Source organism: Brassica napus, chromosome A5 (genome assembly GCF_020379485.1).
Source record: "Brassica napus cultivar Da-Ae chromosome A5, Da-Ae, whole genome shotgun sequence".
Taxonomy (NCBI): domain Eukaryota; kingdom Viridiplantae; phylum Streptophyta; class Magnoliopsida; order Brassicales; family Brassicaceae; genus Brassica; species Brassica napus.
This window is the reverse complement of record NC_063438.1, coordinates 25,182,751-25,205,192: the sequence shown is the minus strand read 5'-3', so window position 1 is coordinate 25,205,192 and position 22,442 is coordinate 25,182,751. Positions and strand designations below refer to the sequence as shown.

The following is a 22,442-nucleotide window of genomic DNA, read 5'->3' as shown; positions in this document are numbered from 1 at the left end:
TGTGAAAGTTTCAAAGTGACATGTAGAATGAGTGTTTTTTTAAGGCAACATATATTCAACTCTAATTTTTTTTGGTTGAAATGTTAACTTTATAACAACAAAAAGAATTGTACAATTTTTTGATCCTAGACTAAGGAATCAAAAGACATGGAAAGATAGATAAGAGTGACGAGCACAGCTCTACTTTTGCTAAAGAACAACAGAGAAAAATATGTAAGAAAACAGAGGAAAAGTAGCGACTAGAGTCAAACCGTGCGATCACAAAGTACTAGGCATCCTTTGCACGGTGTCAAATATTTTCAACTGTACATATCATGATGATTCAGTCCTCCTGGATACAGCATTTTCTTACATGCTTTTTATCTGAAACACGTCTCGGAATTTTTTTTTTTTTTAAACATGCCACAACCACATTTAAAACTATTTTTTTTGTTGCTAATAAACACTTCTTTTAATGAGTGTTAAATTTATTCAAGACAAAAAAATACTTTTGTACAATGTGTCATTGTTTTAAGGAATTTGAATTTTTTAAATTATTAAAGAAAAAAAAGTTTCATCTAGTAGCAAACTACACTCCCATAGCTTTGCTATATCGTCCGTTGTCATGTCCTCGTAGTGAGTCGATGCGGGTCCGGACCAGTTTGTCAATATACTTGACAATTTGAGTTGCGCTTTGTGGAGCTTCGCCATGTCTCCTATTGTTCTTCTCTGGTCAAGGAGTATACCACAGCCTGAAAGGTATATCGGATAAGGAATAAAACTGTGCTATCCCTTGTCTTGTCCATCACCAGATCAAGTAGCTCAGACCAGATAGTTGTGTTCCTCGCACCAACCAGCTTCGTAGTTAACTTCTGCCATATCTCTTCAGAATATAGGGGCATCAAATTAAAGAATAAATGATCCCTCGTCTCCATTGTACCATTACACATGTTGCATCCTGCGGGTTCCATCTCAAGACTCTCTCCCCCGTGGCCAGTTTATCTCGGATCGCAAGCCAAGCTATAACTGAAAATTTTGGAGTTGCAGCCGATAACCATACTCCCTGATACTAACTCACTATAGGACCTGTCAATCTCAGAACCTGTCAGGTCTGGCTAGTACTAAGATCTTTGTTGAAACTGTCCCCATTTCCTTTTCACATTCGAGTATCCTCATTGTGTCCCAGACCTTGGTTTTTCAATTTCAGAATATCCTTTTCGATAGTGATCAGGGTCTGAACCCTGTTGCTAAACGCTTTTCATGTTGTTATGAACGTATAATTAGGTATTTTTTGTTTTTTTGGTAAAATATAATTAGGTATGTTGGATATATAAAGTGAATAATCATCATATATAGTTGATCTCGACACTGTTCTACAAGCAAAGATCCGGCTGAAAATATTTACAGTTGCATGCCCATTCGAACGGATTGAGGTTTATTGTTGGTCTTTTAGAGGATGAGGTTGTATAGCTGTCAGTTGACTTTATTTCAATAGATACCAAAAAAGAAACTGTTACATATTTGTGTAAATTCACTTCACCATCAATATAGGATTTTTGCTATATTGTCTCAAACCGGAAACTGCGAACAACAATTTTTTTGTGTGTGTATACATGTCATCCATCATTTATTTTATCTAGTTTTGAAACATAAGTGATAAGCCAACATGTGGTATGTTAGTTCAAGGCAAGGATGTGACAACTAATACAAATATATAATGTTGACTTATGTTCAAAAGGTCAAAAGATGTGCTTATGTTAAAAGAGCAAAACCTTTCCAGTTTCGGAGGAAACAACTTTTAGTGTCAAGCATTTTCATGTCAAGCCTGCAAACACTTTCATTAGCATATTTGTGGATCTCACTCAACCACTGCTTGACGTTGAAGCTCTCCATCTCAGTACAGTCATAAGGGATTCAGTATTGATTTGTGTTGTTGTATGGTTTTCAGATACACAAGAAACAAACCGTGCAGAGCATATTGATAGGGACGAGTAATTTATCGGCTTTATCCGAATGTTGATTTTGCTTTTATAGTCACATTGTAATTCTCGATGACATTAACTGAAAACATTCTGAAACTTCTTGATGCCTAATATAAAAGAGCAAAAACTGAAAGATAAATAAGATAATTTCATTTCACCGGATACAATTCTCTTTGTCAGGACAAAGGATTTATTGAACACAAAGTTTGGAGGGACATTCACCAGTTCCTTGAATCAGAAGTGCTTTTGCTGTCGGAAAATCTCAACCCCCAAGTAATCAATAGTGTTCTTGATAAGTGCAACATTTGGCTTACATAGCTTCACTTGAACAGCGGTTACTTGAGGAAACTTCTCAAGCGTCCTGGACGCGATGCGTTCCGCTACTGCCTCTAGAAGGTTTAGTGGTGGCCCTTCAACAGTTTCTTTAGCTATGCTGCAAATAATATAATTAGACATGAATCATCAGATAGTCTGGATCATGGATGTTTTATACAACCTAAGTGGTAGTGATAAAATAGCTAACCTGAAAATGTCAACGTAGCTGATTGTATCATCTAAGTTATCAGATAGACCAGCCTTTTTAAGACTCACCCACGCGTCGATGTCAACAAGGAACGTCTGCCCCAAAGTGTTTTCTTCTGGAATGGCTCCATGGTAACCGTAGAACTTTAACGCCTTCAGTACCAGTTTGTCTCCTCCACTCCTTATCATGTCATTCTCGGATGTTCCTGTTCCAAGAAATATATAATAAAAATTTCATATTTTCTCGATTTCACAAAGATATATTTTTTAGTATTTTCACACATTAAATTACTATAATAAATATTTGTTTTCTGTAATTTTCAATTTTTAATAATTTTTATTAAATTAATTTTCTTGAAAATTGTAACTTTTCACAGAAAATATAAAAAAATCTATTTTCGTGAAATAATTTTTTTTTCTAAACCTTAGTAAAACAGAGGAAGTACAGTATTAGCATAAAGCATTTTAAACAAACAAAAAAAAATGTTTCGATGACGTCATTAACATTTACTGTGATAAACTCAAAACATCCGCATTAAAATCCCAATTAGACATAGCAATTAAAAAGCAAATCATGTCAAGAGAAACTAATACGACAATTAACTGAAGATACAGATCCGTACATCTCTCGAACTTCATAACTACTAATCCTTTTATTTTGCTACGGACATGCAGTTTCAGTATAGGACATTTGGGACATACCTCGAGGTTCCAACGTCGCCGGAGCCGTCGTTTCAAGTGAGCTATACATCTCTTCTCCGTTTGAAGCAGTAGGTTTTTAAGATTAGATGAGTGAGAGAGAGAGAGAGATCGAGAGAAATCGGAGGAGATCAGTTTTAAAGGGAGCTGAGCTGACAGCGAGGATACGGTGGTGGGCCAATGTCAGATTTTGTAAGCCCAAAATCCGAGAAACAGCTATGCGTTTCACCTAATAATCACGTTAATCACGTTTTAATCTTTCTGTTTTGTCAAAATTTTTTTTTTTAATGTTTCTCCTTAATGATCCAGCTAATACTGTTTTATTTGTGACTATTTCCATTATTATCATACAGAATTAAAATAATTTATAAATGATCCATTAAACAAATATTATATTGATAAAACAAGTTATTTAAATGTTTTACTTAATTATTTATGGGCAAATCTCCAAAATATCACATTTCTAAGTTTATATCACAAAAATAGCACTCAAAAACTAAAATGACCAAAATAGCATTTTATCTTTTGAAAAATTTAAATTTTTTTATTTTTTAAAATTTGAAATCTTATCCCAAAACCTCACTTCTCAACTCTAAACCCTAAAACCTAAACTCTAAACCCTAAACCCTAAATTCTAAACTCTATACCCCACCCCTTGAGTGCTATTTTTGTGACTTTTGGCTTTGAATACTAGTTTGGAAACAAAAACTTGATTTAGTGCTATTTTAGTCTTTTTCTCATTATTTATTTGGGATGAGTTCTTAAAAATGATTGCGTTTATCTGTTACTCTCTCTCTTTTTATGAAAACAGAAGTTTTGAGATATTTATTCATTTTACAAATATATAAGTTTTTGTATTTTCAGTGTAATTTTTAATTATTTTTATCCATATAAATTAAGACAATTACTATTGAAACAAGGTTTACTCTTTTGAAGTTAAGTTACTAAAAAAATTTCTTTTGACATTGTAAAATTATTTTGTGAGGTGGGTGAAAATTTCAAAACTTCTACTTTTGTGGAAAGAGGGAGTAGTTAAATTGATAAAAACTAATGATTTAAATTGATACATTTGTCCGTTAGCAATTTGATTATTTGAACAGTTTCATTTCTTGTTAGTGCTAAAATGATTAGTCATCACAGAAAATAATATAAGTTACAAATGTTCTCTAGTTTGGTGGATCCAGAATCAGATGATTTTAGCACAGTTCATTGTTTGGCATCATATCTATACTTGTTGCAACACCTTGTTCAGTGGTGTAATTAACTAGGTTGCACGGGTACTCCAACTTGGTGCCGTCTCACGTATCGGGTTCGTCGGGGGGACGGGGACGTCTCGGGTACGCATAGGAAACGTCCCCAATATGTGTGAGGTGAACCCGGGACGTCAAGAATCGTCGGGTACGGGCTTGGGCAGAGAAGGAGACGTTCCGGAAACGTTTCTGCAAAAAAAAATAGACGTATCCATGAAGTTTTGTGTTATAAAAAGTGTAAAAAATCAAACCATATATGTTTTAAATGTTTAATGTGTTTATTCTATTAATTTTGAAAAGATCAAAAGTTGTAATTAAAAAAAATAATAGTCTATGTCTCTTCGATTCTTCCACTCTCAGTCTCTTGCACGTCCATCTTCTTCTTTCTCTTTGAAACTAAAGTCCCGACCATTCTCTCTCTGCTGATATATCAGCAACAGAACACATAAGCACTTTCCTTCCCTTCTTGTCTCTTTGTTGTTTATATCACAAGCAACAAAACACGTAAGCATTTTCTTTACCTTCTTCTTGCTTCTGTTAAAACTTATGTTTCAGACTTATGGATATTTTTATATTTTCTTATAATATAGTCGCCGTTTCTATGACGTACCCGTATCTACAAATTTTAAGTTTGACGTTTCCCGTCCCCGCTCCCGTCCCAGTTTCCGGTCCCCGTCCCGGTCCCGGGGCTGCTTAGGTAATTAATCATGCTAGTGGAGTTATCTTAAGAGCTTCTTGGCGACAAAGGAGTTGCAAGAATATATCAAGAAAGGATTAGCTTCGACCACACCTGTTCATCACCGTTTACAGATAGAGTTTCATTACACGAAGATGACTACAACCGCAGAAACTGCGAACTGACAAAAGTTAAGCAGAGAAAGCTAACGTTTTGAGCTTCTTGCAAGTTTTATAACTGAGTCTTTTTAGCGTTAGCTGTCTTTTATAAATTCCTAAGTTCTGCTATAACGTAGACGACTTGTAGCATACGTCCTATAGCTGACTAGTTAATAAGATCTAAATTTACAGTTGTCATTACTGTCTTGAGATCTCAAGCTCTTACAGACAACAAAGAAAACAAGCCGGACATAGTTTTTTATTTTATTCAGACACTATTTTGTTCACTCATAACAACCAACAAAGAGATCAAAATGCACAAACTGGAACCAACCAAGCGCAAACAATCAAGTACTCAACAAGTATTGTCCTCCACGAACAACACAATCACTGCTGCAACTGATCATATACATTATAAATAAGCCAACCTTCAATAGCAGCAGCTTCGAGACGATCATTACCCCCAGCTTCATCCCACTTAGACTGAATCGAATCAAGCCTACTCATATCATACCAAAGTATCTTATGAGCCAACTCTCTCGTCCCAAGAAACTCAACGATAGGAGTCCCTCTAGCTTTAGCAGCTAACTTCCCAATCGCCAATGAGCTTCTGATCACAATCCCGTGATTCTCCTTAAGCAGAACAAGGTCTTCCTCGATCTGGACACCGACGAACGTGACGAACTTGGAAGCGAAGAAGCGGTAGAGATCCTTGAGGTTGTCGGTGAAGGGGTTGGGGAGGCGGAGGAAGAGGCAGAGGTTCTTGGTGCTTAGCTTCACGGAGGAGAGACGCCACTCTGACTTTGTGTTGATAGATTTGACGTCCCAGTAGAGGTCGAAGACGATGGCTCTGTTACCGTTCCAGACGCAGTCTTCTAGGAGACGGGAGAGGTAAGGAGAGATGTCGGTTGAGGGTTCCACGTCGATGGCTTTGGTTTGGATCCAGTAGCCGTCGACCATTGCAAACCCTGGCCCATCAAAGTTGGCCATGTGGTTTGAAAACGCTGTAACCAATATGATCTGTTAGAGACACAAACTATAAAGCTATAAACATTGGTCTGTTTTGTATGAAAAACATCTGATGAAGCAGGCAGATAACAAGTTAAAATGAATCTCACTCATGTGGATGAACCAAGGGTCAACGAACCTAAAGTGCATTAATGGGTGTTTGCTAGAGGAACTAGTTAAATCTATTACAATGTTTAAATTGACTTTTATGTGAAAAAAGGTGAGACCTTTAGAGAGAAGATGATCACTAAAATGAAAGTTATCAGATGGAACGGAGAGAAGAGAGAAAGTTCAGTAACCAAACACAAGGAAGAGGAAGAAAAACCTTTTAGAGATGTCGCTGATGTCCTAAACGGAGAGAGAGAGAAACTGCTTTTGGGTTTCTGTCGGATGAGAGAGAGAGAGAGAAGAAGACGAAGTTGGACATTGTCTAGAATGTGCGGATGTGGCCATATGTAACAACCCATTGGGCTTTAGTGTTATGGGCAAGGCCCAGTTTTGCTAAACCCATAGTAAAAGACTGTTTCGATTGTTTAAAGACTGTGTAAAGTGTTGTTGCCTTGTTGGCTCATAAGAAACTTTTTGTTATGGTTCATTTCTTCTAATATTTTCATCTCAATTGATGATATATGCGTTCAAGCAAGATTGTTTTCGTGGAGAGAGCTAGCTTAAGTGTTTTCACCGGTATCGCCTTCATATCCTTCATTACTTCAGACATGACACTGAAATTTACCGAACGTTATACCAATTGTCCTAATGCAAAAGAAAAATATGAAGAAAGAGTTGTTTAGCCATTAATGACTTATGTTAGATTGAATAATACCAGTTATTTGTCTACATTTGAGTTTTAAAGGGTCTTATCAATGGTGCAGCAAGAGAACATGATAGAGAAATTTCAAATGTTTTTTTACCAAACAATTTTGCTAAAGAGAATGGGTGTTTTTATACAAAGCAACTGGAACGATTCCATGATAAATATTCCAGCAAACAAATTAATATCTCTACATGTCGGCCACTGATGATCCAAATCCAATATCAAATGAGAATTTGATGCAGGTTAACTCCTTGTGCCCCTCAAGCATCTTCATTTTAAGCGAGTATGGACCCTGTGAGAAATAAAAGGATTAGATTACTCAGAATCCGAATAAGAAAATGTTTTCTATGAAACATATATCTAAAATAAACTAATGATCATATCAAAGCCATTTTGACAAATGTTGGGCTCTAACTTCTTCCCTCCACTCATGACAGATACTAGCCTATTTGTTTTGTTATAATATAGGTAGAATAACATCAAATTCAAATGAGCCTAATGGATAAAGGTGTCACTATATGATATCCACAATGGCTTCAAAGTAACATACTTACCGGAGGAGTATAACCGGGCATAACTTGCGAGTGTGCTACCAAGAAGTCTCCAATTGCGACGGGACAGTTGGTCTCATCACAAAGGTCATGTGTCTCAGAATGAATATGCCATCCAAAGTATGAAACTTCGATCACCAGCTTTCCCTTTGAAATCACGTTGTCTGCATATATACGAAGCAAACCAAATGAATAAATACAAAAAACCTTTGGATGCATGAACAAGGACAATGCAAAATCATTCTAAGAACCCAAAAAGTTGTAACATTTGATAACAAATATAGAGATTACTATAGAACAAAACTTCAAAAGAATCGAGCAAAGATCTGTGTGTTATATGGGTATTGAATGTGCAAGCCTTATTGTCAGAACAAGAAATGAAAAAAAAAAAACTGAGTGCACCTGTGTTAGAAGCAAGGCTGAAAGTAACTGGCTCGCCTCGAGCAATAGGATAAGGCGATATATCAACTCCTTGGACTTTTACTTGATACTGCTCGTTATCATCTACAACCAAACACATTACAAATCATTCTAGTTCTTTTGTCCAGAACTCGATCCTTGGTCAACGCACTATCTAAATCCTATCGAATTACCATAACAAACTCGATCAAAACACTAGAAGGTACAGTTTGGCAATCAATAGTCAATGAAGGACATAGGAGAATTAGTACATACTGCAGTACTTGACATCGGTGGCTCTGACAATCGTTGAGATGCACAGAAAACAAGAGATAGCGAGAGAAAATCTCGACATGATTGATTGATAGATTCTCGGCGCAAAAAATGCGAATGTTTTAGAGTTTCAGATGATCATTGGAGGACGAGGAGACAAACAAGCAAAGAGACAGAACACAAATACGGAATCAGAGGATTCTCATTTCACAAGTAATGTCGGATTGATCTAAACCGTTCATTTAGACAGGTCTCTGACTCCTCTAGATAGACGGCTTAGATTTCGCAGTAAATCTAAGGGCACGGTAACCGCAGAGGAGGAGTGAACAAATCGTTTAGGTGAGAATTATTATCATTTATTTTTTTGATCAAAAGAGTTATTAACTTTTTAACAATTACCACTTGGCACGAAAAGTAGTTGCAATTTGCCAGCTCAGGTTTGACTCTATTTATAATACAGCACATAAATAATAATTAATTATTTGAAACAAATAAAATAATTCCTTCTCTTTTCCTACACGAAATCTAAATTTTTTAACAAATATATTTTCTCTAAATATTAATTAATTGATTATAATTAATTCTACAAATTTTATTAATTAATTTTACTACTATCAATGTGAATTTTTTTGGAAGACTGCAATTACGTGTTTTTCAAGCTATATAAAATATGATATGAAACATACTTTTCTTTTTGGGCCGCTGTGGTGAGGGTGAGGCCCATTACTTAAAAGGCTTATTTGACTACACGTCCTAACGAATCGGAGGGAGAAGAAGACTCCAATTTAGAAGTCACTTTGACAGATGGCTAGATTCCTCCTCCTCTGTTTCCTCCTCGCGGCGGCGCTGACGTCATCCCTGACATCCGCCGGCGACGACAATCATGTCTACTCGCCTTGCTCAGATTCCACCGTCGCGGTCGGCGACGGATTCACTTTCGGAATTGCCTTCGCGGCGAAAGACTCTTTCCTTGGCACCAACCGTTCCGTGCAGTACTCTCCCTGCGATCGTCGCCGCCTCTCTCTCAACGGAAACTCTGAGCTGGCCGTGTTCAGACCTAAAGTCGATGAGATCACGCTCCTCACCATCAATACCTCTTCAAGTTCCTCCAGTTACCGCCCGGTTAGGTTCTCGTCTCTCTGATCTGTCGTGGTGAATTTAGGGTTTTGATTGCAGGTTCTGATCTATTGTTGATTGGATCGGAGTTTATAAGACCAGATTAGTTTAGTTGACTTAGAAAGTTAGCAACTTTGCTCTGTTGACAAGCTTTGGTAGTTGTCTGGATGCTAAGCTGTAGTATTGTTCGACATCTCTTGTTTGATAGAATCAGTTTTTGTCATCTGTAATAAAGGTTTTGGAAACTAATCTCTGTTCTTGGAGTGTCTGGTTTGTTTCTGTTTTTTTTGTTTTAGTGATATTAGATGTTGAAAACAGAGTTTTGTCCTGACAGATTCCTGTCGGCAAGGGATAAGCAGGTTAAGTTATGATGTGCATGTTAGAATCGGCTTTTGTCATCTGTAATAAAGGTTTTGGAAACTAATGTCAGGTTTGTTTCTGTGTTGGTTGTTTTAGTGAGATGAGATGTTGTAAACAGAGTTTTGTCCTGTCAGATTCCTGTTGCTTAGAAGTAGAGGTCTTAGTTTACAAAGTTACTGGTTTTGATAATGATACTTTGTGATTACAGGATTCCTCAAAGGGATATATGGTAGCATTCGCTGGTGCAAAATACGCTGCGAGATCAGTTCCAATTATGGTTGCAGACAACGATCACGTCGTCACAAGCTTCACCCTTGTAATTGGATAAAGCCTCATTCATCTTATAGTAATTTCTACCTTTATCCACCTTTGTTAATCTTTATTATCTTGGTTAAATGTCCAGGTTCTTGAGTTCCAAAAGGGCAGGCTTGAGAACTTGTTCTGGAAGAAAGACGGATGCTCCAAATGCACTGGAGACGCGAAGTTCGTGTGCCTCAACAAAGAAGAATGCGCAATCAAAAGACAAAGCTGCACGAACCAAGGAGGACAAGTAGATTGTAGCTTGGGGATCCAGTTGGCGTTTTCAGGCACGGATAAGCATTACACCGCGTTGAACTCTTGGTACGAGGTTGCTAATCTGAAGCAGTACTCGCTTTATGGCCTCTACTCTAATCTTAAGGATTCACTAAGCAGCCAGTTCAGTAACATCTTCTGATGAGTTTCTTTCTCCTTTGTGTGTTGTTACTTTTGTAACTTTGTATTATTTGTCTCCTGCTTTTGTGTGTTTAATTCTTTGTCTCTTGCTCGCATGATTTTATGCTATATATAATATATATATTCTGTATTTTATTACTTGGATTGTAACTTTTCATGAAAGTTAAGACCATGCGCATCAAGGGATCATGAGGGGGTCGTGGGCTCGAGTTCTTAGGCCCGATTGATTTAAAAAAAAATGAAAAATGGGTTTTAATCGACGAACCGGGCCTTACGCTTGAACCCGTAAGAGGTGAGTTCAAGCCACGCGTCGGGCGGTGAGTGGCTTCTCCTTTCCGCGTCGATGAGGAAGAAAGGAGGGGATACGCGTGAACCAGTTCATTTCTCTCATCAGTGAAAAAAGCTAGGGTTTTTTCTCTCCGAGGCGATAATCCACGCCGTGGCGATTCCGTCGTTATTTCTCCATCAAATCGATTACGTTTTCTCTTCTCCACACTCTTAGGTCAGTATTGAGTAGATTGACGGTGTGGTAGCGTAGATTTTATGTGCGATAGGGATTTGCGATGGGGTGATTTTAAATCGATTTGGGGATTTTATTTTTTAGGATTTTTAATGGTTATGGGAGTTCGATTGAGGGTTCAGTTACTCATATTCTTCCTTAATTATGTGCTAATAATTTGATTTCTGTCACAGATGGATCCGGCAGAGGAGACAAGACATTCAAAGAGGCAACAGGATCACATAAACATGCTAGGGTTCGTCAGCGATTCAGAGTACGGGATTCCCAAAAGGTGTCCATGTGGTGGGAGAATCATCGATGAGGTTCGCCGGAAGGACGACTACGACACTCTTCCGGGGAAGCGGTTCTTCACATGCAAGAACTACGAGGTAAGTTTGATTTTAAACGCTTTGATTATCGTTTATGGGTTTGCAAATTGTAGAGTGTCTGATATTTGTTTATGGTGTAACCAAGGCTGATGGATTCCACTATCGTCAGCCTTGGGTGATAGGTGTGCAGGAGGAGATCGAAAGGTTGACTAAGCGGGTGGTGGAGGCTGAAGAAGTGATGTTGGGGTCGTCGAATCTCTGTAAACTGATCGACAGACTGGAGGTTAGTGACAACACATTTTCAATACTTGTGTGGTATGTTTTGCGTGACTAACACTTTTTGTTTGATGTTTACATGTCCAGGATCAGGTTAAAATGCTCTCTGAGCAGGTAGATGACCTCACCGTGCAGGTTGCTACGTTGGAGAAGGTCTGCTTCGAATGAAACCGAAGGTAAGACTGAACCCCACTTTAGATGTAGTTCGAAAATGGCTGTTACAAATTGTTGATTGGTATAACCAGTTTAGCTATTTAATAAGTTAACTAAAAGTGATGAAAGCTTAAAAGATAACTACAACTCCAACTAGAACTCTAACTACAACTTTTAAAAATCTTTAATTAATTTTTTTTTGGTTGTTGGTTGCTGTGAACTCTCAATAGATTGTACTTAGGTGTAGTTAATATTTTCCAGTGAGTTGATGTGTATTCACTGCCGTTTGTGAAGTACTTGTGGTAGGTAGAGTTTGTTTAATTCTTCTGCTTTAGTTAATTATCTCAAATGAAAGCAAAAACTAGTTTATAAAACATAGCAAATCCACAACTAAAAACACACAAACATTTAAACAACAAACCAAACCCAAAAGATAATGGATCCTTTCTCCTACAACTCTCCCGGGTTTGTTAACCTTTTAGCTTCGCAGAGCAGTCCCCCACACGACGTGGACTCTGCTGAGGCAGTTGGTAACTCACCCGGGTTAGTTAAACCTGTAGAAAGAAGAAAGTGGGTTGTCAAAGAAGACCTTGTGCTCATTAGCGCTTGGTTGAACACGAGCAAGGATCCCATAGTCGCTAATGAGCAGAAGGCAGGGGCGTTTTGGAAGAGAATAGAGGAGTATTTTAACTCAAGCCCTCAGCTCATTGGCGCCGTTCCTAGAGAATGGAGTCAATGTAAGCAGAGGTGGGGAAGGGTGAATGAGCAGGTGTGCAAGTTCGTTGGTTGCCATGAAGCCGCTTTGAAGGAGCAGACAAGCGGGCAAAATGAGAATGATGTCATGAAAGCTGCACATGACATCTTCTTCAATGACTTTAATGTCAAGTTCGCACTTGAACATTGCTGGAGGGAGCTGAGATTTGATCAGAAATGGAGGTCACACGCGTTGTCGAAAGTTGGTGGAAAGGAGAAGAGGAAGGAAGCATGTCCGGAGGTGGTGGGTGACGATGAAGAGGTGAGGCCTCCTGGTGTAAAGGCGAGCAAAGCAGCCAAGCGCAAGAAACACAGGAATGAAGCAGCTTATGATCAAATAGAAACGATGCTAGCTCTGAAAAATAACATTTCTAAACAAAAGATCCTTGATCGTCTCATTGGCAAAAATGAGGAGACTCTTTCTGATCAAGAAAAATCCCTTAAGTATAAACTAATTGGTGAAATGCTTTGAGTTGGTTAGTGCCTTGTATTGTTTCTTTGCTTAGCGTAACTTTATTCGATGCTTAACATGAATTATTGATTGGGTTTTATTTTCTTTTGCAGGTCAGAGAGTCCAGGTCACGGGTTGGAGTGAAGGTGTTGGAGTTGATCAGTCGGTAAAGTTTGAAGCCTAGTTTTTTTTTTTAATGTTGGGGGTAGTTGGACTGTAGACCATCTTTGGTCACGGGAAAGTGTAGTGTTTTGTTTCTTGCTACACTTATTTCATTCACGGATTGTCTTAGTATGTATTGTGTCAGTCACAACTTGATTCACGGATTATGTAATATGGTTTCAAACTCTCTATATATGTTTGCATTGTATCATTATATGAAATAGCACTTCTCTCACTTATTACTCTCTAGCAAGTTCATTCTCTTATAGCACTTCTCTTTGTATTGACTGAGATAAGAATGTTTAGTTGTAAATGCTAAAAAGTCGAGATCATTCAAGTGATTCCCATTTAGTACCAGTTCTGAAGGAAGCCGACACATTCAAGTGATTCCCATTTCGCTGCAAGGTGATTCACAAATGGAGACACACGCAAAGGTACGCGGGTTTCCAGGGATGATAGGCAGCATCGATTGTATGCATTGGGAGTGGAAAAACTGCCCAACAGCTTGGAAAGGTCAGTACACACGTGGTTCAGGAAAGCCGACAATTGTCTTAGAAGCCGTGGCATCACAGGATCTTTGGATATGGCACGCATTTTTCGGATTACCAGGTACCCTCAACGATATCAATGTTCTTGATCGGTCACCAGTTTTTGATGACATCTTACAAGGTCGAGCACCTAAAGTTAAGTTCAAGGTCAACAACCACACTTATCGTATGGCCTACTACCTTACGGACGGAATTTATCCGAAATGGGCAACATTTATCCAATCCATCCCACTTCCTCAAGGTCCTAAAGCTGAGCTATTTGCTGAACGTCAAGAATCCACCAGAAAAGATGTCGAACGGGCTTTTGGAGTATTGCAATCGAGGTTTGCAATTGTTAAAAACCCAGCTCTACTATGGGACAAGGAAAAGATAGGAAAGATTATGAGAACTTGTGTCATATTGCACAATATGATAGTAGAGAACGAACGACACGGATACGCTCAAATTGATACATCTGAGTTCGAGTCAGGAGAGTCAAGCAGAAGTTCGAGGGTGCAACGGAGAGAAAGTATTCATGTCGGTGATATGTTAGGCATTCGCAGAGAAGTTCGAGATAAAGAGAAGCATGATCGTTTGAAAGCTGATTTAATGGAAAATATATGGCAAAAGTTTGGTAATGAAGATTAATAATGTTTTTATGTTCTTCTATTTCTCAATTTATGTAATCTACTCTTATGTATTGAATAAAAAGTTTTAAAATATTTATAATATATTTTAATATTTTATTTATGTATTCTCAATAATTTGAAATTTTCTTTTTTTTAATTTATATTATTATTTTATTCCTATGAACTCCTTCTTCGGATTCACTAATGCAGAAAACAACAAATACAGGTTCATAACTATTTATGGCCCCACAAAAAAATATTAAAAAAATTGGGTGAACCCCAATGGAGAGTTCACCAATGCTCATGCTCTAATAGTCAGATATATATGTGGAAGTTGAATTTTTTTCTTTTAGTAATATCCAATGTCTTTTATAAATAACACTCAAATGTTACATTTGATAAATAACATGTCTTTCACGAAAATGTATAGATAGTGTACAATATATATATATATTTTTTTATAAGTCGTTTAAACGTTAGAAAAATAGATATAAGCGTCTGACTAAAGTCACTAAACACTAATATTCTATAAGGCGTCTGACCACCATCTAGTGATTTTTTGAACATTGGACATCATGGTTATTCAAAATAACAAAAGATAATAAAGATCCATAAATCCAAAAGCATACAAACACAAAACATAATCAGGAAGCCAAAAAACAAACAGGCAAACAGTTTCAAAGAAATTCATGCCAAATTTAAAAACATAATACATTTCTACAAATCTAGAAATGATGATTTTTAATTCCCGGGTAATCCATAAGATAACTAATATCAAATGAGCTAGCACCAACAATACCTTCTTCGGCCGTTGCTCCATTTGCTGGTGGTGGTGTCTCTGGCCAAAAACCAATATTGTTTGCGTTGTTGTTATTGTCAATGTTGCTTCGTTCCTCATGGCGCATGAAATCATAAGGGTGCGGGTCAGACACTGGTCCAACAAAATCAGGGAAGGCCAACGCTGGTGGAAAAGCCGGCGCCATCTCCATATTATGGTTTCCATTGCTATTACTTCCTTGATATGGATGATAGCTCTGATAACATCTAGGGTTTAAAGTGTTGTTGTTGTAAGACGCCATGTTCATCATGATTTGTTGATGAGTTTGAGGGGAAGGTTGCTTCAAAGATGGGAAAATCCATTCATCCATCAAGTAGTAGGTTTGCTTCTCCTTTGAAGCACCAATGCTAGCCATGTTCACCTCTTCATAAGTCTTCCTAGCTCTCTCATATTCCTGGCCGCCTCCTGTGGTGGTCCTAAACTCCTTGACTTGCTCCTCAAATGGATACACCGGTGGATCGCGAAGAGGACAATGCTGAACAGAACCTATCTTCTTCCTTAAATGCATGATGGCATCCTTTGAGAGAGAGATCAATGAATAGATCTCCTTCACGTCAAGATCATCAAGTTTAGGGAAGCTGCTTAGTTGCACCTTCAACTGATCCATCATACACTCCATGTTCTCCTTCTGAGTCTTCTTCCTCAAACTCTCATGAACCTTCCATGTCTTCTCCTTCAGATACGACTCCAGACTCGTCTCATTCTTCTTCTTCGTGAACGCCGGCAAGGCATCGAAGTCTTTGAGGAGGTTACGAGCCGCCTCAGCAGATGGCCACACCATTGGCTCAGCCTCTTTAGGGGAGAACATAATCAAACAAGCTTTTACATCACATAATGTTGATATTTCTTTTACCTTTTTCACTAACCCCGACCTCCTTTTCTTCAAAGTTATTGCTCTTGATTTTTCATTTTTCATAAACGCAAGTTTTACCTTCTTTGTCATGATTGATCACTCTTTGAGTTTGATCTCTCTTTTTAGTTTTTTTTTTTTGGGTTGTGTGAGAAGATACTGCTTTTGCAGATTCTTTTATGGTAGAAAAAGAGAGATTGTTAAGAGTTTGTGATAAAATATAGCACACGCCAAACTAGTGGTCATAGTCAAAATACAATTTAACTAATTTGTTAAAAAGAATACCAAATTAATTTATGTTCAAAGATGGGAGAAAATTATAATTCGTGACATAGTCAATCCAATGAATTTATTATCTATTAATAATAATTAACACATTCAATAATATGTATTTATGATTTTTAGTCAAAGAAAATTACGATTCAGTAATCCCTTATATATTAATTGAGAAACATTACAACATTGTTTCGTAGTCACGTGTTATCATGAGAATGAAATTAAGATTTCTTAGAGAAATGAGTTGGTCTATCTTAACTTATATTATACTTTTTATTAAACTAACTATTAAATTGATACATAATATACAAAAGAATATTCTCTTACTTTCCTTAAATAAGAGTTATGGAATTGTCTAATATGATTAACGTATATATGATAATTAATGATTATGAATGATAAATATTTGATAATAATTTTTGTATCTTAGCTATTTTTTGTTTAATTTTATATTATTGAAAGATATTAAACAACCACATTAACCATATAATAAAAAATATTTTTTTCTTATATGTTATATTTTAAATTTTTAAAACGGCTATAAATTATCAAAAACGTTAAATGTCTCACACTAAAATTTTGTGATCAAAGGTTTAATTTTTTTGGTAATAACAAGATACAAATGATCATAAATCGTATGAATATGAAGTCTCATTTACTAGACATTCATATTATATATTAATATATAACATAGAAAAATACTTAAATATGATAATTTATAAATTTGTATTGAAAAAGTATTGAAACCTTAATATTTTAATTTTGAAATTTGCATTAAAAAATTGCACATTAGAAATTGTGTGTTTATCATATGGGAGAATAATAAATTTGTTCGGCGATGAGTACCTAAGAAGACCAACACCGGATGATCTTCATATTGGAGAGCTTCGTGGATTTCCAGGGATGATATGAAGCATCGATTGTATGCATTGGGAGTGAAATAATTGTCCCACCGCTTGGAAATTGCAATATTCTCCTGGACCGAAAGCCGCTTTATTTGCTCAACTTCAAAAAGCTGTCCAAAAAGATGTCGAGCGTGCTTTCTGACTCTTGCAAGCTCGATTTGCAATTGGCAAAAATCCAACACTTTTTTGGGATAAAGTCAAGATTGAGAAGATTATGAGAGCATGTATCATACCCCATAATATGATAGTAGAAAACGAACGAGATCAATACACTCAATTTGATGTTTCAGAATTCCAACAAGGAGAAAGCAACAGAAGTTCACATGTCGATCTCAACAACTCTATAGATATCCCTACAAATATCGCCAATATGATGGGTGTTCGAACTAGAATTCGTGATAGACAAGTGCATCAACAACTCAAAACTGATTTGGTTGAACATATATGGCGTCAATTTGGACGTGATCATGACAACAACTGCGCTTCGATGTCTCTTTGAAATTATTATCGTTTATTTTAGTAATCTTTATTTTTATTTTTTTATTTTCAAATCTATGTTTTAAAATGTTATCTTTCACTATATTTTATTTAATAAAAAAAATAAAAATTTAATTAAACAATGTTTAAAATATTTTTTTTAAAAAATCTTTAATTAAGAAACTACCAATAGAACACTCAAACTAGGTGGTTCTTAAGAAAAGTTCTTATTATACTTTAATCATAAATTATTCACTAAGAACCCAATTAGGGGTTCCCCAATAATCATGCTCTAAGCACCTGCCTAGATGGCTGCATAGAGTGCTGTCCCAGTCGCTTTCTTGAACACTGTCTAATGCTTATCTTTCCACTTTACAGTATGTTTGTTTCAACTTTCTAACACATCATATTCCAACTTGCAAAAATAGAAAGACCAATATAGTTTTTGTGTTACCGGTTGATCTTAATCTAACCTTGTTTAATTCGACATGCTTATATACTTCGACACACAACAACAAACGATAGAAAAAAAAAAATATAGCCCCAACATAGATAGATACATGAAATAATATACTAAATTTCTTATTTAACCCAAATATTTGATATTTCCCCAAACTATCAAATAAAAAGGTGGTTCACAAGAAAACTCAGCTGTAATAAGTTGAAACACAATGCTGATTTGATGAAAGGGTTTCCAAAGAAAGAATATATTTGCAAACTACAAAACTCAGTTCAACGTAACAGAAGACGCCTTGCCTGAGGAGGACTTGGTGGTGGCACTTGACCTTGAGCTGGCGGACTTCCTCCACCGCCACCGCCACCTCCACCTCCACCTCCGCCTCCGTTAGTCTGCCATGGTTTAACAACAGCAAGAACCACAACAACTATGATGATGATGAGAATGATAATGGCGTAACATGTCCATTTACGGGTGTTCTTCTGGTAAACCCGAGCGGTGTGTAGTTCCTCTGTTCCGCCTCGAATAAAGGAGCTAGCTCGGCCCACGTGGCTCTCGATGTCATCTAACTGAGCTCCCTGGTGCTCGACCAACACGGCCATGTCTAGAAACACTTGGTGAAGCTCTCTGAGATTTTTCTCAATGTCTTTAACCGCATCATGCCTTTCTTGGATCTCGTTAATGGTGTCTAAGACCCTTCCTCTTCCCTGTTCTTGTATTGCTTTCTGCAAGAACCTCTCACTTTCTCCTGTAATAAAACAGTTAAACGAGTCGCCCTGATGTTACACACCACTCATGTACGAACCTGTCTAGTTTTCTGTAAACAAATTCTCTTAAATTCATATACATATTAACTAACACAAGAAACGATATATAAGTTCGTTAATTCTGTTTCGGGTGTTGCAAAACAATATAAATACAATTGTATTTTGAGATTTAAAAATTGCACACAACATCACATATCCATATGTTAATGAAGAAAAGAGACCAAATCTCAATTTTACCGCTGTTTACCTTCTTTACTGTTTATATCCGTGTGTCGAATTTATTTTCAATCAGGATATTCGCGGTAAAAAAAAAGCCAATGGAATAAAACTATTGAACTAACCTGTAGAAATGAGTCGATCCAAAGTTTTCTCGTCAGGATTCTCGCCGGTGACGGTGAAGTACCTCCTCTGTACAGTTTCTCTATACTCAGAGGAAATAAGCTCCCTCAAGCGGTTAAAACTATCCATCGAGTCCTTCAACTTCTTCCTCAGACCATTGAGAAGAGACGTCCGGGTACGATCCGAGGAGGATCCAGGTCCACAACCAGGAAGGCTCCGGTTAGCAGCATTGGATCTATCAAGCGCCTCGAGCTTAACCTTAATCATCTTGGCCTTCTTCAGAGCTACACCAACGTCACCGTCCATCTTGGAGCGGAGATCTTTAACAGCTTGAGCATTGGGAAGTGTCTTGCTCTGCTCGTGGGAGGATTGGAGTGTGTCGTTGACACGATCTAGTTCCTTTAACTCCTCTTTCACTGACTCAACGTCTTCAAAGAACTTGTCGAGGTTCACTCCCGCCGGGTGCGCCATCTGAACGCCGGTGCCTTGAGGAGATGGTTCTCCGCTGCTGCGGAAGCGAGTGAACGAGCTTGAGAATAGATCATTCATCGTAAAGAGAGAGAGAAGAAGAGATTCAGATCCAACGGAAAGTCGTTATGTTTCAACTACACGGTTTATTTATTGAAGAAGGTATAGAGAGAAAGAGAGGAAAAGTCTAAATGAATTATTTAAACGTATTAAAAAAGTTTAGGAGGAAGAGGTCAAAAGAGGAGGACTCAATGGTTGACTTTGAAGCTTCCGAGTAAGTAACGATGGCGGCTACGGAAAGGTGAAAGCGAAAGTGAAAGCGTGTGGCGTCTAAGTATGGTAAGCTGATTAAAGTAGTACAACTCACGGTTACTATATTCAGATTGAAAATTTGAAATAAAACATTTGTCCCCAAAAAAAAAAAAATAGAGAAGGAAGGAAATAATTGTTGCTATTGAAATTTCAAAGACATGTAAAAGTATGGATAATTCTCCCTAATAGTCTTTTTAAAAACTCTGACACAAAAATAGTATTCAAATAACTTATTTTTATTTTGAAAATTTTAATATATATATTTTTTTTTGAAATTTAAAACTCTATCACCAAAACTCCACTCCTTGACTTAAACCAAAAGTCTAAATTAGTTAATTCTATGGTAAAAATATATTTTTACTCTTTAATAATTTTTTTTTAATAAAGTTATTTTTGTCATTTTCTTCATTTATAGCTATTTTGTGAAAATAAACTAAAAATGGATATCCTATAAAATTTCTCTAAAATTAACCTTGAGCCTATTTTTCAGACGAATTCCTAAAATTAAGATATGATAAATTTGTTGATAAAAAAAGAAGAAGAAGATTTGATTAGTTTTCCTGCTACCAGGAAAACGCTGCGTTTGGAATATAACCAAATAAGAGCGAGAAAACCTAAATTTCCAGATCACCAACCGTCCAAGCTGGCCCGAATTTAGGCCCAAAGACAATCAGAAACTAAGGTGCGAAAGATGAGAAGAAGATGCAACTTCAAACTTTAGCTCATAAAATTAACTATAGAGAGGAGCATCACGAGTAACGAGTTTCTACTTAAACATTGAAACAGAATCAATGTCTTTTACATACTCCCTCCCTCTGTATTACTTTAATTGATTTTTAAAATTTTTGTAATTAGATTAAAAGAATACAAACTTCTATACAATTTATCTTGGTTACATAATAATATCATTAAATGAAATTAATTCAATTAATAGAAAATTCAGTATTTTACAATTGGTCACAAAATTTAAATGATATTAAATTCTATCTAGAATCCTACTATATAAAAGGGACTAAATTCAAGGTTTTTGAGACTATCCACCTCAGCCAAAATATTATCATCCAAAAAAAATTAAAAATAAATGTCATTTAGAAGATAATTAACTAATATAAAACTTTTGATATTTCTAAAAATTTCAAATTTGTAACTGCTAATTTATTAATAGAATCATATATCTATATTGAATTATGTTCTATTTTTAATCGTTACTTTAAGAGTAAATAAATTATTAATTTATAATATATATATAGTTTATAACTTTATATTGTAGTTATAAATAAAGAAAAAATAACTGGGAAAGGTGAAGAAGCTCATATAAAATTATGTAATTAAAATGGTAAAATGGTGAATATGATGAAGTGAATCTAAGAAAATTTGTTGTACAAATTATGGTGCTTTCTTCGTCCACTATAATGATTTAAAATAATATATATTCATATAAATAAGTCAATATTTGTTGTTTTTTTGTAAGATGTTAAGATTATCATTTTCTGAAAGGTTACACTGATCCAAAGAGATTAGTTTGTGGAGCTAACCAAACGAGGATTATAGTGTTTACTTTGGAAAAAGTAATAGGTTGAACGATAGATGGCGTGCGTGTTTTTTCACATGGAAATCTGCACATATATTAAAATTGTAAGATTTGAATCATAGAGAAAATATAATGTATATGACTGAAGTTGATTCATTCCGAAACTAAAGATGGCTAAAATTCTTCTTTGTCAAAATGCATAGATGTGAATCTTATATGAATAGAGTTCTCAATTGCTTATAGCAGTGTAATAAATTCCGTGTGTAAAGGAAAAAAAATGTTGTATAAGTGAAAACAAAAATTATGATTTTTTTCTTGTGCCTATAGGCTCTTCGCAATTTGAAGAAGAAAGAACATATTGTGTGAAAATCTTTGGCTCGGTCAAATTTTATCGAGTTGTTTATAAAACTGTTGTTATATGATTCATGTAAATTTTCAGTGTTGATTTAAAAGCCCAAGAAAACCCATCTATACTGACTTTTTGATTTTTTTCTGTGATTTAAATTTAAAAAAGATAAAACTTTCGATAAGTTATGTAAACTCAGAACAAGTATTTAACTTTAGAAAGCATTTACATGTTTCAAACTTATAATATATACATATATAATGTTTAAAATTATGTATATAAAACCTGTATAAAATGTGCTTAAATATGTTTCTCTTCTTTAATGTGTTAATTGTACTATATATAACATTATTTTAAAATTTCAAAAAGTTTATGTCACATACAAAAACCATCAATAAAAAATATAATTCTCCATCTACAACCAGAAAAAAAGAAAAACTATAAACATATAAATTTAAATTAAGAAAAACTAACATTGGAAAAACAAAAAATTAATGTAAAAGAAACAAACCGACAAATAATATTATAAATAAAATAAATTTATAAGACACAATCCGCGCGAAGCGCGGAAAAAATCTCTAGTAATGAGAACATCA

General features: G+C 35.9%; 7 protein-coding genes across 14 annotated transcripts; 2 read left to right on the top strand and 5 right to left on the bottom strand.

The window, feature by feature from the left end:
- Positions 1 to 2,089: 2,089 nt before the first annotated feature.
- LOC106411792 (dihydroneopterin aldolase 1) lies at positions 2,090 to 3,380 on the bottom strand. Of its 2 annotated transcripts, none has more exons than XM_013852618.3 (3): positions 3,186 to 3,380; positions 2,485 to 2,689; positions 2,090 to 2,394 (listed from the first exon to the last, which is right to left on the bottom strand). In XM_013852618.3, the coding sequence occupies exons 1-3, from the start codon at positions 3,232 to 3,234 to the stop codon at positions 2,196 to 2,198; spliced, it is 453 nt and encodes a 150-aa protein (XP_013708072.2). In that variant the 5' UTR covers positions 3,235 to 3,380; the 3' UTR covers positions 2,090 to 2,195. The 2 variants fall into 2 exon arrangements, with proteins under 2 accessions (XP_013708072.2, XP_013708071.2); XM_013852617.3 differs by having other exon boundaries at positions 2,485 to 2,701; positions 3,186 to 3,305.
- Positions 3,381 to 5,502: 2,122 nt separating this feature from the next.
- Positions 5,503 to 6,720, bottom strand: LOC106411830 (protein RISC-INTERACTING CLEARING 3'-5' EXORIBONUCLEASE 1). Of its 4 annotated transcripts, none has more exons than XM_013852665.3 (2): positions 6,600 to 6,720; positions 5,503 to 6,270 (listed from the first exon to the last, which is right to left on the bottom strand). In XM_013852665.3, the coding sequence occupies exon 2, from the start codon at positions 6,254 to 6,256 to the stop codon at positions 5,654 to 5,656; it is 603 nt and encodes a 200-aa protein (XP_013708119.2). In that variant the 5' UTR covers positions 6,257 to 6,270; positions 6,600 to 6,720; the 3' UTR covers positions 5,503 to 5,653. The 4 variants fall into 4 exon arrangements, with proteins under 4 accessions (XP_013708119.2, XP_013708120.2, XP_013708121.2 ...); XM_013852666.3 differs by having other exon boundaries at positions 5,503 to 6,286; positions 6,600 to 6,702; XM_013852667.3 differs by having other exon boundaries at positions 6,502 to 6,673.
- Positions 6,721 to 7,141: 421 nt separating this feature from the next.
- LOC106413834 (putative phosphatidylglycerol/phosphatidylinositol transfer protein DDB_G0282179) lies at positions 7,142 to 8,549 on the bottom strand. The gene is made up of 4 exons (XM_013854572.3): positions 8,315 to 8,549; positions 8,042 to 8,143; positions 7,643 to 7,803; positions 7,142 to 7,380 (listed from the first exon to the last, which is right to left on the bottom strand). The coding sequence occupies exons 1-4, from the start codon at positions 8,391 to 8,393 to the stop codon at positions 7,276 to 7,278; spliced, it is 447 nt and encodes a 148-aa protein (XP_013710026.1). The 5' UTR covers positions 8,394 to 8,549; the 3' UTR covers positions 7,142 to 7,275.
- A 473-nt stretch (positions 8,550 to 9,022) lies between these two features.
- Positions 9,023 to 10,639, top strand: LOC106416238. Its single transcript, XM_013857093.3, has 3 exons — positions 9,023 to 9,433; positions 9,996 to 10,103; positions 10,191 to 10,639. Exons 1-3 carry the CDS (start codon positions 9,116 to 9,118, stop codon positions 10,500 to 10,502), a joined length of 738 nt encoding a protein of 245 aa, XP_013712547.1. The 5' UTR covers positions 9,023 to 9,115; the 3' UTR covers positions 10,503 to 10,639.
- Positions 10,640 to 10,860: 221 nt separating this feature from the next.
- LOC106414599 (glutathione S-transferase T3-like) lies at positions 10,861 to 14,619 on the top strand. Of its 4 annotated transcripts, XM_048779960.1 has the most exons (4): positions 10,861 to 11,389; positions 11,475 to 11,612; positions 11,693 to 11,781; positions 13,076 to 14,619. In XM_048779960.1, the coding sequence occupies exons 1-3, from the start codon at positions 11,195 to 11,197 to the stop codon at positions 11,771 to 11,773; spliced, it is 414 nt and encodes a 137-aa protein (XP_048635917.1). In that variant the 5' UTR covers positions 10,861 to 11,194; the 3' UTR covers positions 11,774 to 11,781; positions 13,076 to 14,619. The 4 variants fall into 4 exon arrangements, with proteins under 4 accessions (XP_048635917.1, XP_048635916.1, XP_048635915.1 ...); XM_048779959.1 differs by having other exon boundaries at positions 10,861 to 11,612; XM_048779958.1 differs by lacking the exon at positions 13,076 to 14,619 and having other exon boundaries at positions 11,693 to 13,069.
- Positions 14,590 to 16,605, bottom strand: LOC106412766 (agamous-like MADS-box protein AP1). Its single transcript, XM_013853667.3, has one exon. It carries the CDS (start codon positions 16,059 to 16,061, stop codon positions 15,006 to 15,008), a length of 1,056 nt encoding a protein of 351 aa, XP_013709121.3. The 5' UTR covers positions 16,062 to 16,605; the 3' UTR covers positions 14,590 to 15,005.
- A 1,578-nt stretch (positions 16,606 to 18,183) lies between these two features.
- Positions 18,184 to 19,902, bottom strand: LOC106416182 (syntaxin-121). Its single transcript, XM_013857023.3, has 2 exons — positions 19,192 to 19,902; positions 18,184 to 18,831 (listed from the first exon to the last, which is right to left on the bottom strand). The coding sequence occupies exons 1-2, from the start codon at positions 19,736 to 19,738 to the stop codon at positions 18,359 to 18,361; spliced, it is 1,020 nt and encodes a 339-aa protein (XP_013712477.1). The 5' UTR covers positions 19,739 to 19,902; the 3' UTR covers positions 18,184 to 18,358.
- Between the last annotated feature and the right edge of the window lie 2,540 nt (positions 19,903 to 22,442).